Source organism: Macrobrachium nipponense, chromosome 45 (genome assembly GCF_015104395.2).
Source record: "Macrobrachium nipponense isolate FS-2020 chromosome 45, ASM1510439v2, whole genome shotgun sequence".
NCBI classification, from domain to species: domain Eukaryota; kingdom Metazoa; phylum Arthropoda; class Malacostraca; order Decapoda; family Palaemonidae; genus Macrobrachium; species Macrobrachium nipponense.
The window spans coordinates 4,645,179-4,658,795 of record NC_061105.1 but is presented as its reverse complement, the minus strand read 5'-3'; the positions used below and the strand labels follow the sequence as shown (position 1 = coordinate 4,658,795).

At 37.6% G+C, this 13,617-nt stretch overlaps 1 protein-coding gene across 1 annotated transcript; it reads right to left on the bottom strand.

Annotated features, from left to right (window-relative positions):
• Positions 1-2,730: 2,730 nt before the first annotated feature.
• Positions 2,731-13,405, bottom strand: LOC135214087 (uncharacterized). Its single transcript, XM_064248195.1, has 6 exons — positions 13,287-13,405; positions 11,916-11,988; positions 10,562-10,655; positions 6,572-6,794; positions 5,685-5,784; positions 2,731-3,948 (listed from the first exon to the last, which is right to left on the bottom strand). The coding sequence occupies exons 2-6, from the start codon at positions 11,986-11,988 to the stop codon at positions 3,902-3,904; spliced, it is 537 nt and encodes a 178-aa protein (XP_064104265.1). The 5' UTR covers positions 13,287-13,405; the 3' UTR covers positions 2,731-3,901.
• Between the last annotated feature and the right edge of the window lie 212 nt (positions 13,406-13,617).

Sequence of the window (13,617 nt, the reverse complement as noted above, 5' to 3'; positions counted from 1 at the left end):
CAAGACAAACAGGCTTCATTGCTGTGTTACCAGACCATTATCATGAAACAGAAGGGGACGGGGTAAAGGAACACTTTGAGGCAACTGTACCATCCGGCAATATGAATCCATGGTCAAGAGAATTACTTCTAAAAAGCTTAACTAGATGTAGAGCATCCACAAACACGTATAGTACTTGCTGTTGTCCATTGGATTAATAAAGGACCTTCCTCGTGGTAGCATAAGGCGAGGTTGAGTTGACGTCACGCTCTCGACCTGGCAGAAGCTTATTTTGGGTCATGGCTGACAAGAATTCCTATACTATTTGGACCTTGAGTTGAACAATATTAACAAAATAGTAAATGAAAGAACAAAGCTTTTCACAATAAAACTTAGCACAAATGATTAACAAAATCATTCGTCATTGCGGTGATACACAGCTAACTTGATGTAGAGGGAGGTAGCGTTTATATTTTTCAGGAATAATGAATGAATGATTTTAAGTTATCGTCCGTCGTGGTATTGTTGAGGAGAGAAGAAGAGGCAGTAAAATCTTTACTATAATATGTACGTAAAAGCAGTACCAATTCACATAAAAAATGATATTTCACAATAAATGTAACAATGATAAAACATGAAAACAAAGGCAAAACGGTAAAAAAAAAACGCTGTGCAGAAGAGAGAGAGAGAGAGAGAGAGAGAGAGAGAGAGAGAACGGCTCTGCCTCCCATTGACTTATTAGCTGATCTGGGATGATTATTCCCCCATTTCTTTCACTCACCCTCGATCTGCCCAGATCACTTTTATTTTTGTTACGGTAAAATACCAATCTAGTGATAATTGCTTTTTACGACATTTTTACTATTGTAAAAGTAACTCAGCTCTATAATAAACAAACTGGCGACACTTTCAGCTTCTGCCTTCGATTGTTTGTTTAAGCGGCTTCCTTGTGAAAAGATATTTTATTTCTCTTTCCTTTTCTTGCATTCTTGACTTATTACTTATTTGTTTGTAAAATCCTCACGTTTGTTTTAAAAGTCTGCCGTTTGCCAACAGTAAGTTGATGTATTGTGGTATTATTAATCTATTTCGTGCACTTAAGAACAAAGTGTAAACATGCTGATTACTCTCTCTCTCTCTTTCTCACACACACACACACACACACACACACAATCGGACACACACACACACACACTATCGATTCCTTTAATTATCCTTGTACCTAATGTGAATAAAATGTATTTTGTTATCAACCTTTGCATACTGCAATCAATTCGGTTTGCTTAAAGGGTTCCCGTCTCTCCTCCCTCCATCCCCCAGCCGGTCGGCGCCATTTTTACCAAACAGTTCGTAAATCGTACACACAGAAAAAATAAAATGTAGAAATTTTTACCAAACAGTTCGTAAATCGTACACACAGAAAAAATAAAATGTAGAAAATTTTACTTCATATAACGTACCGTTTCATTACTTGACACTCTTGATTTAACTTTTGAACACATTAATAATAGAAAAAATATGAAAAGGGGGACTTTTTGGTTTGGCTGGAACGAATTATCCTGATTCCCTTTATTTCTTATGGGGATATTTGTTTCATATTTCGAACAAATCTTACTTGAAACAGCCTTCTGGAACAGATTAAGTTCGAAATACAAGGTACTACTGTACTTACTAATTTTACCTCTCATGATCTTTAAAATCAAAAGTTACCTTTATTTCAGATGTTAGTTTTCCTTCAGACTTCAAACAGTATAAACTAAAAGAATCTGATTTCATGTCCTAACAAAAAAGGGATAACTACTATTGGCTTCGTGCGTGTTTCACCCTACAATATCATGTTCTATCTCTCCCACTTGCTAAAATATTTTAAACAATCAGTTTCTTACATTGCAATACCTGGAATATTCTGATTTACTCACTCTTGTCACAATAGTCAGGTGTGCCAATATTAACCTTATCACTAAAAAGTAGGCTAACCACACCAGATTGTCAGTGGGCTCACTTGAAAACTTTAACATGATCAACTTAATGTAGTTGAACTTCTAGGTGGACAAAGAAGTGAGGCAATGGATGAAAAATAAAAGGCAAAGTGTAAAACACTTGCGGTTCGACGGGACACTAACCAACCTTGTACCAAATATACGTAACTGATTGAAGGCCTTAACCCCTAAAGGGAGGTGAACTTATATAAACTCCGAGGGACTGGCTCCAATGATGGCAGAAACAGACCGTAATTCTGTTAAAACTATTCACTACCAGAAATATCAGGTGGAAACAAAAGGTTGACACACTTTCAAAGCTGACCTCCAATGCTGATCAGTACCATGTGGACATGCCAGTCTTTGTTTACCACTGAAGTCCATCAATAAAACCAAATACGGATTGTACTGAGTGGACTGTACTTACTACTTCAAACAGATATCTTCAATACTAAAAAAATTTCCTGGAAACTTCATTTTATATACTGAAAATTTCATGGACGTTACTCACAAAAGAATACTACTAAGCCTACAAAACAAATTACGGACAATGATGATGTAGCCAAATTTAATTTCCTTGTGAATAATGAATCAAAAGACGGTGTTCAGTTCAAAGACAATAACATCACATATGTTGTTTGTACATACATTGGCCTTGTACGTATATACTTTTAATACTACATATCACTTTGGTTTGAAATTGTTCTATTGTATACGAAGAGACAAGGAAACAAAAGGTGAAAAACCATATCTAAAATTACCCTTCTTGTTTAAAACCAGGTTTATTGTAATTATTCCAAGCTTTATAAATTACTGTAGCTATCCAAACTACAAAACACAACTTTTTTAAAACTACAATTACAAAGAATAAAAAAATTGCCAATTTCATGGTTGCAGCAATAAAAATGCAAAAATACAAATATCCAGTTACAAAAACAATACACATGTATAACATTGGTAACTACATAATATCAGCAACCCTGATAAATTTTTTAAGGTTTCTAAAATGGTAAACTAAAAACCTTTCTCAAGTCACCACTAAAATTTATAAAAAGATTCCACCACCTTTCAGAAAAAAAGACCCAGAAAACTGCCTAAATTATCATCATTATTTACTAATAATTCAACCAGACAACCAAGTCCCATTTTCTGAGCTCTCACAGGGCTAGCCGGAGGATGTGTTCATCCGACGGATAAAAATTTGAGCCAGACAAAGAGGAGCTGCAAAAAAATGGAAATGGAACTGATGAAAAGCTAAATGAATAACAAAATGTAAGCTATAAACCCAAACACTAGGAAACCTTCACCCATTCAGCATTTATGGCTGAAATGAAGAAACTGGAGTGCAGTTAGGCAAAAACATAACAGAGATCAAGAAAATGAACAAAATGGAGAAACTGGAAGGCAAGATAAGGAAAAGGAAGCAGGAATGGAAGGCATGTAACAGGATGACAGTGGGTGTAGCTATCGGCAGAAGGGATACTGCATACTCTTCAACCAAGCCTGCAATGTAGGTGTGAGAAAAGGAAGACAGAACAGAACACTGTGTCAGGCAAGATAAATAAAATTATGGTAAGCTTCACATGAACTACTCTACGGGCATGCAGAACATTTTCAGGAATCTAATCAAATGTTAACAAAAAAATATGGAGTACCCACAAAATACATTTATACTACATAATCTGATAGTACTTTGATAGAAGGCAGTGGAGGAGAAGGCGCATCAGGCAACCGACCCCTTAATGTAGGGATAACGGTGGGAAAGAAGAAAATAATAATCTGATAGTACTTTCTAAAGATGCTTACAAATTGTCATTGAGCCAAAGTTATAGTCATGTTTTTCCTGGACTAAGAAAGTAAACAATAATTATCTTCAAAATGGGATACAAGTTTACTTTGTTTCAAATCAATTTTCTCACTTATCTTGAAGGGTGAAAAACACTTCAAAATCTTATGGGTTGTTTCATAAAGTGTTCACAAACAGCATTGGCTGAAATGAAAAAATTAATTTGTGTTACAAAGATAAATAATCTAATGCAGTAACTGAATATATAAATTTCAAATACAATAGACTACATAATTATAAAGTATGCATTTTCATATTAACGATCACAGAATCCATGATGATACAAAACATCCTATAACCTATCAGTTTAGCAGTTAGACTGGCTTCACTAGCTTAGCTACTTTAAGCAGCGAAGTAATGATTTGGAATTGATGATCCACTTGGTTTGTATATAACAACCAAAATTATTTAAAAATATCAAATATTCACACAAATCAGTCTCCAGAATTTTGGTCCCAACTTAGCTATACTCAAATCCCGCAGACTATTTCTTTCATTATTTATCATGTTCACATTCTTAAACAATAAAACAGTGCAGTTTCACACACTTTTAAAAATGTACACATATCAATTACAAATGTAACAATTACTTCATCACTTCATCTAATCCATTATATTCTTAAACTGTTCAGCAGAGATTCATCCCAAATGGGGTTATCACTGGTGAAGAAGTTCACACAGTGGCTGATGTTGAACCTTTTTAGTTCTAGTTTCCATCAGATGGATCTACTTTAATTATTACTTTAGGTAACAATACTACCAATGTGTTGTGAGACGAGACTAAAAGCAAAACTAGTGCATTGCAGATACTTTTAGCCAAAGGCTAGGCCCACTGCTGATAAATGTGGTTGACAACTGCAAAGCATTTGCAAGGGCATACAGTTGTAAAAAAAACTTTGCAAAATCTTTAAAACATGCCATATGCCTTAAGGAAGACTAAAAGAAATAACTGGAGAAGACACACTGAGGAAACTGATCCCCTTAGTTCAAGGATATCAAGGGGTATGAAGAAGAATTCATGTTATTCCAACCTTTCGGTAAAGTATTGAAGGGGTAATAGTTCCAATAGGAACCTCCAGCTGGAATCAGCTCAACTAACAAAACATCCTTTAAGTGGGGTCTACTTAGTATATTGTATAGGGGCACAGGTCAGCCATATCTCACACCTCCTAATCAGATCCACTACAGAGAGAAATTAGAGATTCATATCAAACTGAGCTAATCACAGTAATAGAAGATTCCATTTAATTACAGAAATTGTTTATTCCATTGTAAGCTCATGTCAGCACACTGAAGTCAATGTTCACCCTCAAGGATACATGAGGGCAGATAAGAATTTGCGTAATATTTAGAGAGATTGACTTTTCATAAGGAATCTAAAGGGGTTTTCCATTCAGTTGACCGTCTGTTCATCAAATAAAAAACTAATGTTCAGGACACACCACCATTCTTACTGTAGAGTGCACGGCACAGCATCATTCTTATTGCAAGAAGTGCAAAATTGAATTTTTTCTGTCAACTAATACTTGCAGTACAACACAATGTTCATACCATATTATGCATTGCGGAAAATTTTCACCAAAAAGAACTGTCCAGATACGACAAATATGATGCAGGTGAGGACAAGTGGTTTCACCTGACTGAGGTTCTCCATCTTACTACGTATTAAGATATAATAGCATATAGCTGACAAAATATTAGTTCACTTACATTAACCTTATCTCTCCCTCTAAATCCATCTACAAGTCATTTAACAATCATGAAAAGTCTTCCTGGGTTTTCTAGGAAAAAACACATGCTACGTATTCATCTTCTAACGAGAACTGATTACTAGTAAAGTCAAACCAATATACATTAAAAACTTTACACATTGTACTTACAATTGTTTGTGCACGGAAGCCCGGCATTTAACATATTCATGTCGCAGTAAAAAATTTCTTTCTCTACTCTGCAGACTACTCGGTAAAGACACATACCACTCTGGATTGCAGGGAGAAAAAAACAAGATACTACAAAATTTTCATGAATATTCATATATATAAATTTACATGTACTTGTGCACATGAGCGATACTTGTGCACATGAGCGATACTTGTGCACATGAGCGAATACCAGAGGAAGATGACAGACAGAAGGTCAGTACTAAGCGCTTTCTCGTGTTTATTCACACGTCGTCTGGGCAACAACGTGTAAATAAACACGCAAAAGCGCTTGGTACTGACCTGCCTGTCATTTTCCTATGGTACTCGCTGAGAGTATACAGAATTCATGTGTATCTACTGTGAGTTTTTTTATGCATATATACATAAAGGCAAATTCCATCCTTTATACATTTATCACATCCCATATCTTTGTGAATCAGTTATATATGTACAAAAAAAATGAACTGATTAACAAAGATATAGAGCATGATAAATGTATAAATAAAGGCATTTGCCATAACATATGTATGTATGTATATGCTTGTGTATAAATATGTATATACAGTACATATATAAATATACACAAATATATGTATATATAAGTACTATAATATATATGTATATGTATTTTTATATGAATATATATATATATATATATATATATATATATACTATGTATACATTATGCATTATGTATTTTTATATGTATAGATACATATGTATACTTATGTACATACATATGTATATATATGCACATAAAACATATACACAAACAAACAAATAAACAATGCCAATGTGTGTAGGAATACTGTATTGAATGAAAAATACAGCAAAGTTGCACTTACGGTAGTTTTAGTACCGTTGCAAGGTACATTGGGGTAACAGTAGCCTTCTAGATGAGGTGAGGGTTGCGAGCAATTGTGTCTTTCCTCGGTGGGCACGTGACCACAGGCTTGACCACCAGCCGACTTGGGAATACAGATGTCTAGGGTGTCATCGAACACAGTGCCCGGGGCACACTCGAAGAACTGCTTTTGGTAGTACCCCTTAACCATCTTGTTCTGACACCTATTAGAATCGAATAATAATAGAGTAAAAAGTGGAATTGACGCCAGGCCAGGCGCTGGTACCTATGATGAGGTCATAGTTAGGAGACAGTGGTCATCTAAGATGGAAGTAAGAGAATATGAATGGAGGTGCAGTAAAAGTAAAGAAAGGGGTTGCAACTGTGGCCCAAAGGGGCACTGCAGAGAACCTTAAGTAATGCCTACAGTGCTCCACATGAGGTGCACTGACAGCACTACCCCGCTACAGAGCTCACGCCTGTTGGAATTAAATATCAATAGAAGAGCCTACCGCTAGAGTTAACCGGTTGTCCTAATCGTTATCATTATCAATATTTAGTTTATGGACTCAGTGACAGTAGTATAACCTTAAAAAAGACCAACACGACCAGAGAGAGAGAGAGAGAGAGAGAAAGAATGTTACTTAAAAATATCCATGACATCAGAATTCTTCTAAACCTCTCAGTCTTAAAATTACTTAAGCCTTTAACTAATAACATTGAACAACTATAATATATATCTAAATATATCATAGTTTTATTCAGTCTGTCAAGCCAACGTTGATGACAAAAACCGGAAATCTGGCCAAAGAATTCATCAGAGGCTACGTGGACACCCATCAATGTCCAAGGAAATTCCGACCCTAGCATATCTCCATTTCTATTTGCATACACGTCGAAGGGGCAGGAATACCTGCAGTGACACGAGACCGCTATGTTGCAAGCGCGACATAGCTTGGCCTTTGCAGTGTTGCGCTCAGTGTCCCAACAAATGAGAGATCCTTATTCACTGAATTTATTCTCCTAGATCACCCGGAGAGGGATCTTGACTTAGGAAAATTACTGACCAATCTTCTGATAAAGGGCACAACATTCTCGTGGATTTAATTCACTTGTCTTTAATCAAATACATTCGGGTCTTTGTCTTCACTATACTGTCCCCCTCCCCCAACCCCTCCACCAACCATGACTAACAAAAGTTCTGGCCATTTCAAAGACATCAAATTTCGAAGCTTTAAACATGAATGACATGACAAAAATACTGACTACATCAGACACGAAATGATAAAATACCGCAACATACAAAAACAACGGGCTTGTGAAAAATACCCAAGGTCAAACTTGATGTCAATGAACTCGTCTCCTCTAAAAGTCACATAAAGTCTTATTATTTTCCCGTCAATAACATTAGCATCATTTCAAGGGAAAATAAAAAAAAATCTTGAATAAGAATTCGACAATCGAGCCGATGGAGTCTTTCTCCTGCGCGGGTGCCAACGTCGAGATCCCTGATGGCTAATCAATCTTCCTTGTCAGTCTGGCGTCAACTCCAGCCAGACTTGAAGAAGATGAGTTGCGGGCTTCCGACAGCGCAATCAAAAGTGGATGTCTGGACAAAACACGCAAAATTGTTACTACTAATAACACCATTATTATAACTGCTGAATCGTAGATGAGCTCCACGCGCAAAAAAGGAAAAAAAAAAAAAGTCCTTGCACGAACTCGAGCGCATTCCGGATATTTATGAGCTCTTCCTATCCCATACCTCTTCAAAACATTCTTATTACCGTCCTCTATCCTCTATTCTTTAATAATATCTGGAAATGCTTTAAATAATCTACCCTTTCGCCTAGCCATCGACGCTTGAGAATACGAACTCAATACATCCATTCACGCTAAACTTTTTACTGTTAATAGGCGTTTCCAGATTCCTTTCCTTATGTCAATTCATACGCCGCATGTAGTACTGAACTGCTCAAACAGTTCGCCTCAGCAGCTGGACCCTTGTCTATCTCACTCGCATTCATAGCCTAGACTTACTTCCATAAGCTGAAACAACAGCAGCAGACGAATTAAAACGAAAAAAATAGTTTTGCTACAATAATGGGTAGTGGGAATCCGCTCTCCCGGGACTGAGCAGTATTTCTGCATTTATTAAAATAGTTTTCCTAGTACCTGCAAAAAAAAAAATAATAATAAATAAATAAATAAATAACATTAAGGAACCGGCAAATCCCCTTGACCGTAAACGATTGTCCCTTGAAGCGAACAGCGCTGATTCTGCCGTCTGAATTCTCAAACATTGTCCACACTTGAATAAAAGAAGTCGCCTTGGACTAAGTCGCCGACCCCAAGGTCCCCCCCCCCCCCCTCCCCCCCCCCCCCACCCCCCCCCCCCCCCCCCCCCCCCCCCCCCCCCCCCAACCACCTTCCCTACATCTTTCCCCAAAGGTGTCACCAACGGTCTCCTCGCCGATCCTATGCGTCTAGAAAATGGCGCCAGGACTTCTACATATATTATTATACACATAAAAAGTGGCCAAAAGGCTGTTGGACCGATTTATAAAATTACTTGTTACTTGCTTTTACTTGTTGAAAGCTTATCCAGGTCCCGCGCCAATTCCATAGCTCCCACTGGACCCCCGTTATCAAATTGACGGCTTTATTCATCAGATGTATTCGGTCACACTGCAAATTCCACATTCGCTGTTCGACAGCATCACATAGAACCAGGTCTAACGTGTGACCGCTTACCTTAGTAGAGGAGTTTATATTAAACGCTTCGACACCTTCACTGTTTCGATCATCCAAACAGATTAAAATCACCACAGATAAAAACACTCGCTGCAGATGTATCAATCCCGTCATGCAGTAGGCCTGAGCCGCCTGACTCGTTAAAGAGACATTTACATTTGTTGAGGGAGGTCTATAGACTTCTAAAACGAAAACCATTCTCATACCAGAGTATACGTAGCATTTGCAAAGGGCTTCTTACCCTTGATACAACAGTTTAAAGGACGATACGTGACAGAAACTGGGCCGCTCTTTATAAGATGACTAACAACATTCAACAGACCATTTCAAGCGTGTGCGAGATCACTCCTCGAAGCACGGTCTAGGTATGTGGGTCTAGGTATGTGGGTCTAGGTAGTATATTAGGTCTGAGGACGCGCAGGCTACCTGGCTGGCAGTAGGGGACATGACGTCACGCGAAAGACTTTCCTTGTGGGCCAGGTATATAGACAAGTTTTGTCAATAATGAAAAGAAAGCTGAAACTTTTACTGTAGAAGAAAGGCTAGCCGTAATATCTTGTGATGAAATGAAAATCGCAAAACAGTGGAACATATATAGATGAGATAAACCTTATGGAAGAGTTCAGATTATCATGCTGAAGGGGTCTGACTGCTAAATGGAGACACCTCATCTTTTATGATTTTGACAAATCATGTGTCCAGGAGATGGTGATAGGAATGACTGTGGAAGTAGAGAATGCAGGCTACCCCGTAATTGCATATCATGTTCTTGATCTAGTGCCGAATAATCATAAATTATGGCAGGCTTTTGGGATAGACTCACTATAATTAAAACTAGTTGGAATAAATAAAAATAATCGGATGCAAATCGAGATGGGAAGCGAATACACTGTGCTCACTTTCGTTAAATTCTGTCGTGGGAAGAAGCAGCAGAAACATGGTATACAAATAGCGGTGGGGGTAAAAAAAAAAAAAGAAAAAAAAAAAAAAGTTTTAACAAGGCGGGGAGAGATATGAGATATACAAAATCCTTTAAATTGTACGCACACCAAAGGGGCCACTGACTTGAAATTCAAGCTTCCCAAGAATGTCGGGTTCAACCTCCCACCACTAAAGAGCCCCCAACACTGCAAGCAGTAACGAAAAACAAGCGGTAATACTTGGTCAAAAGATTTATCATTGCTTCCTGTTTATCATTAGCATTAGGTTTAGACGTGGGTATTGCAGCTGACCTTACTTGTAGAACCAAGAACAGTTACTGGGATGTCTGAAGCTTCCATTAGCGATGCAGGGGGTGTTCGCCGTAAGAATGTAGGACGGGTATCGTTGATCTGGAAAGGGAGGAGAAAGAATGCATTCCTTAGCAGATTGTCTTTAGCCAAAATATGATAAATATTAATTAAAAATCGATCGAAATCAGCTGGCACCTTCGGTTACAAAACACTTACATTAACTGATGACTTATCTGGCGTCACGACTGCAAGTCACTATAATGCGTATCTAGCTGTACTCAGAATCTTTCTATGATTTCGATTTTCATATAAAAAAAACCCTACTGCTGACTCAAGGAGGAGACCCGTGAGCCACTAACTTCCAAATTTCACAATTGGTTCTATTACCAGCCTACGACAGGCTACAGCTTTTTTGTATATTAACCATCGCTGCTATTAGTCATCAATTTTACATATTCGGGTATCAAAATTTCTCTTAAAAGGAACCAGGTTGCAATAAATTAGTTCATTCAAACAACTTGGCTCCGATTCAATTAGTTTATTTTTGGCCTAATCTTGCTTGCTAATCAACTCTCTCCCACCCCCTCCCCACCCCTAAACCCGTCCTTACCAGATCATCCCCCGAAAAAATAAAATAATAATAAAATTAGTAAATAAAATAAATATGAAAGAATCCTCCTCCCAGCAAGTGTTGTTTTCATACACAAAATACAAAATGGTCGAGAACCGGCATCTCTTTCAGGGAGGAAAGAAGTTCGCCTGTGGCTTTCTTCTGAGCATAGTCCCGCCCTTCTCTTTCATTCATATTCCTCTCCGTTTTCTTCGGCCCTGGGCTAGAAAAGGGTAGGTACTTGGCTGCAGGCCCCACTGGGCTTTATACGTATGAAGATGTTATCTACCGATGCTAATTATCAGTCTTTAGATTTCTCCTCTTTCACTCCTGGATAATAATGAAATGTGGGGGAGAGAGAGAGAGAGAGAGAGAGAGAGAGAGAGAGAGAGAGAGAGAGAGAGAGAGAGAGAGATGGAAAGCTATGACCCATCCAATTTCTGAAGACAGGGGAGCATTTTCATCGTGACACGATGACTATCATGTTCCCCTATCATTTGCCCTTGAATTACGCCATGATTGACTCTCCTAACTGCTTGCTTTCAGTTGCATTATGACCTGCTGTCTTTTGCATCTTAGGCAACGTTGAATGAATATTTAAATCTAGAAATTAATATTTAGACCACTTTGGCACGTGCTAGTCTCCTCACGAGTCATTTAATGATCATAATAAATAAACAAATAAAGTATATACTGGGCATATTAATAATAACAAAACATGCATAAACGAAAGGGTGGTGACATCTTACCTTTAAGAAGAAATGTATAAGTTAGCGAGACTGCCAGCAGTGCAAACAGTGCTTGAGTTGACAAGTGCATCATCTGCAAGACAATGTAGATACATGTATAGATTCATGTTATTTACGGAAACACTATTATTTGCATACAAGTACATTATATAGAGTTTACATTCTGCGCTGTCATATGTACCGGTTACTTGAACGTGAAAGAACAGGCGAGATTTCTGTTACGGGGCGAATGGGAACCAAAAAGTAGCAATTGAAGTATGCCCAACGTGACCTATTCTTTTTTTTTCTGTGGCCCCTTTCCCTCAATTTATGCTGTCCCCTTCAAATTTGGCCTAAGGCCCAAGCTGAGAAACAGTGGCCTAGTACACAGAAGTAACAAGAGGTTTACCAATACTTCCGCTTAAAAGTACATTTTAATTTTGGCTGACGCAATAAACAAAGAATTCGGTCTCCACATCAGTGACCTCAAGAGCAAAATATACTTGTAGTTCCAAATTGATGAAACTACGAACTGGCGATAGATAATGCGTCAGCAAAATATCATAGAGAATGCGCATGCAAAATATAATAAAGAATGAGTATGCAAAATATAATAGGAATGCGTATGCAAAAAATAATAAGGCATGCGTATGCAAAATATAATAGAGAATGCGTATGAAAAATCCTGTGCAAAAACGTGACAATCTTTGTACGGGTCAAACGGGATCACCTCTGGAGGACAGAATAAAACAGCATAAAAACGGACAATATACGCACAAGAGAGCAGTGAAATTTTCCATTTACATACATGGCAGCCGTGGAGTGGACCAGTTAGAACCATCAGCATCAACAGCAATATGTGAAATGTCTACATTTTAAATAGGAAGTTTAATTGGTCTCACATGCATAGAAATATATATATATATATATATATATATATATATTATATATATATATATATATATATATATATATATATAAGGAATATATATTATTGCAAGTATGAGATCAGCAGTGTCAAGGGGTAACTGACTGGTGTTTTCAGCTAGCAAAATCGTTGTAACTGTCATAAAATCTGCAACTTTCTAACCGTCATTATAGAAGTAAAAAAAAGATATTCAGTACCCTTCATTATACCATGAAATAAACAGTGTCACATCTGTAGGTACACACCTAAAATCCCCAAATTCCAACCTACACTTATACACCTTCCAACGACAAAGCAACACCCATAATTCTACAGTAAAACAGCAAAGACAAACATGCCTATACACACTACAATAACGACGTCACATCTGCATCTACACTAACACAAACACGAGCAAATCAAGACATATGTAAAAAAAAAAAAAAAAGAGGGGGGGGGGGAGGCAAAAACCACAGAAAGCCAACCTTTACGAAGAAAAGGAAGTATCCCTAACAGGCCTCAAGTCTCAGCAGCTCCCTACGAAAGACAAACCTGCTCTGAGGTCACCAACGGGTGAGCAAGGTATATATATATATAGAGAGAGAGAGAGAGAGAAAGAGAGAGAAAGAGAAAGAAAGAGAGAAAGAGACATACGTACAGCTTAACTGTGGAACAAGTGGACGATCACTTCCTGCTCGGCCAGGACATCCCAGCAACCGACAAACTAGCAAATAGTAAAAAAAAAAAAAAAAAAAAAAAAAAAAATGGAAAGGTTGTGCAGTTCAACAACCTGATTCTCTCTCTCTCTTGTGAGAA

What these genes read in the sequence shown, in the direction of transcription:
- LOC135214087 (XM_064248195.1), bottom strand. Translation starts at nt 11,988, where the DNA reads ATGATGCACTTGTCAACTCAAGCACTGTTTGCACTGCTGGCAGTCTCG. An exon ending in TTATACATTTCTTCTTAAAG is followed by an intron (nt 10,656 to 11,915) that starts GTAAGATGTCAC and finishes CTCCCTTTCCAG; the next exon opens with ATCAACGATACCCGTCCTAC. An exon ending in AACTGTTCTTGGTTCTACAA is followed by an intron (nt 6,795 to 10,561) that starts GTAAGGTCAGCT and finishes CGATTCTAATAG; the next exon opens with GTGTCAGAACAAGATGGTTA.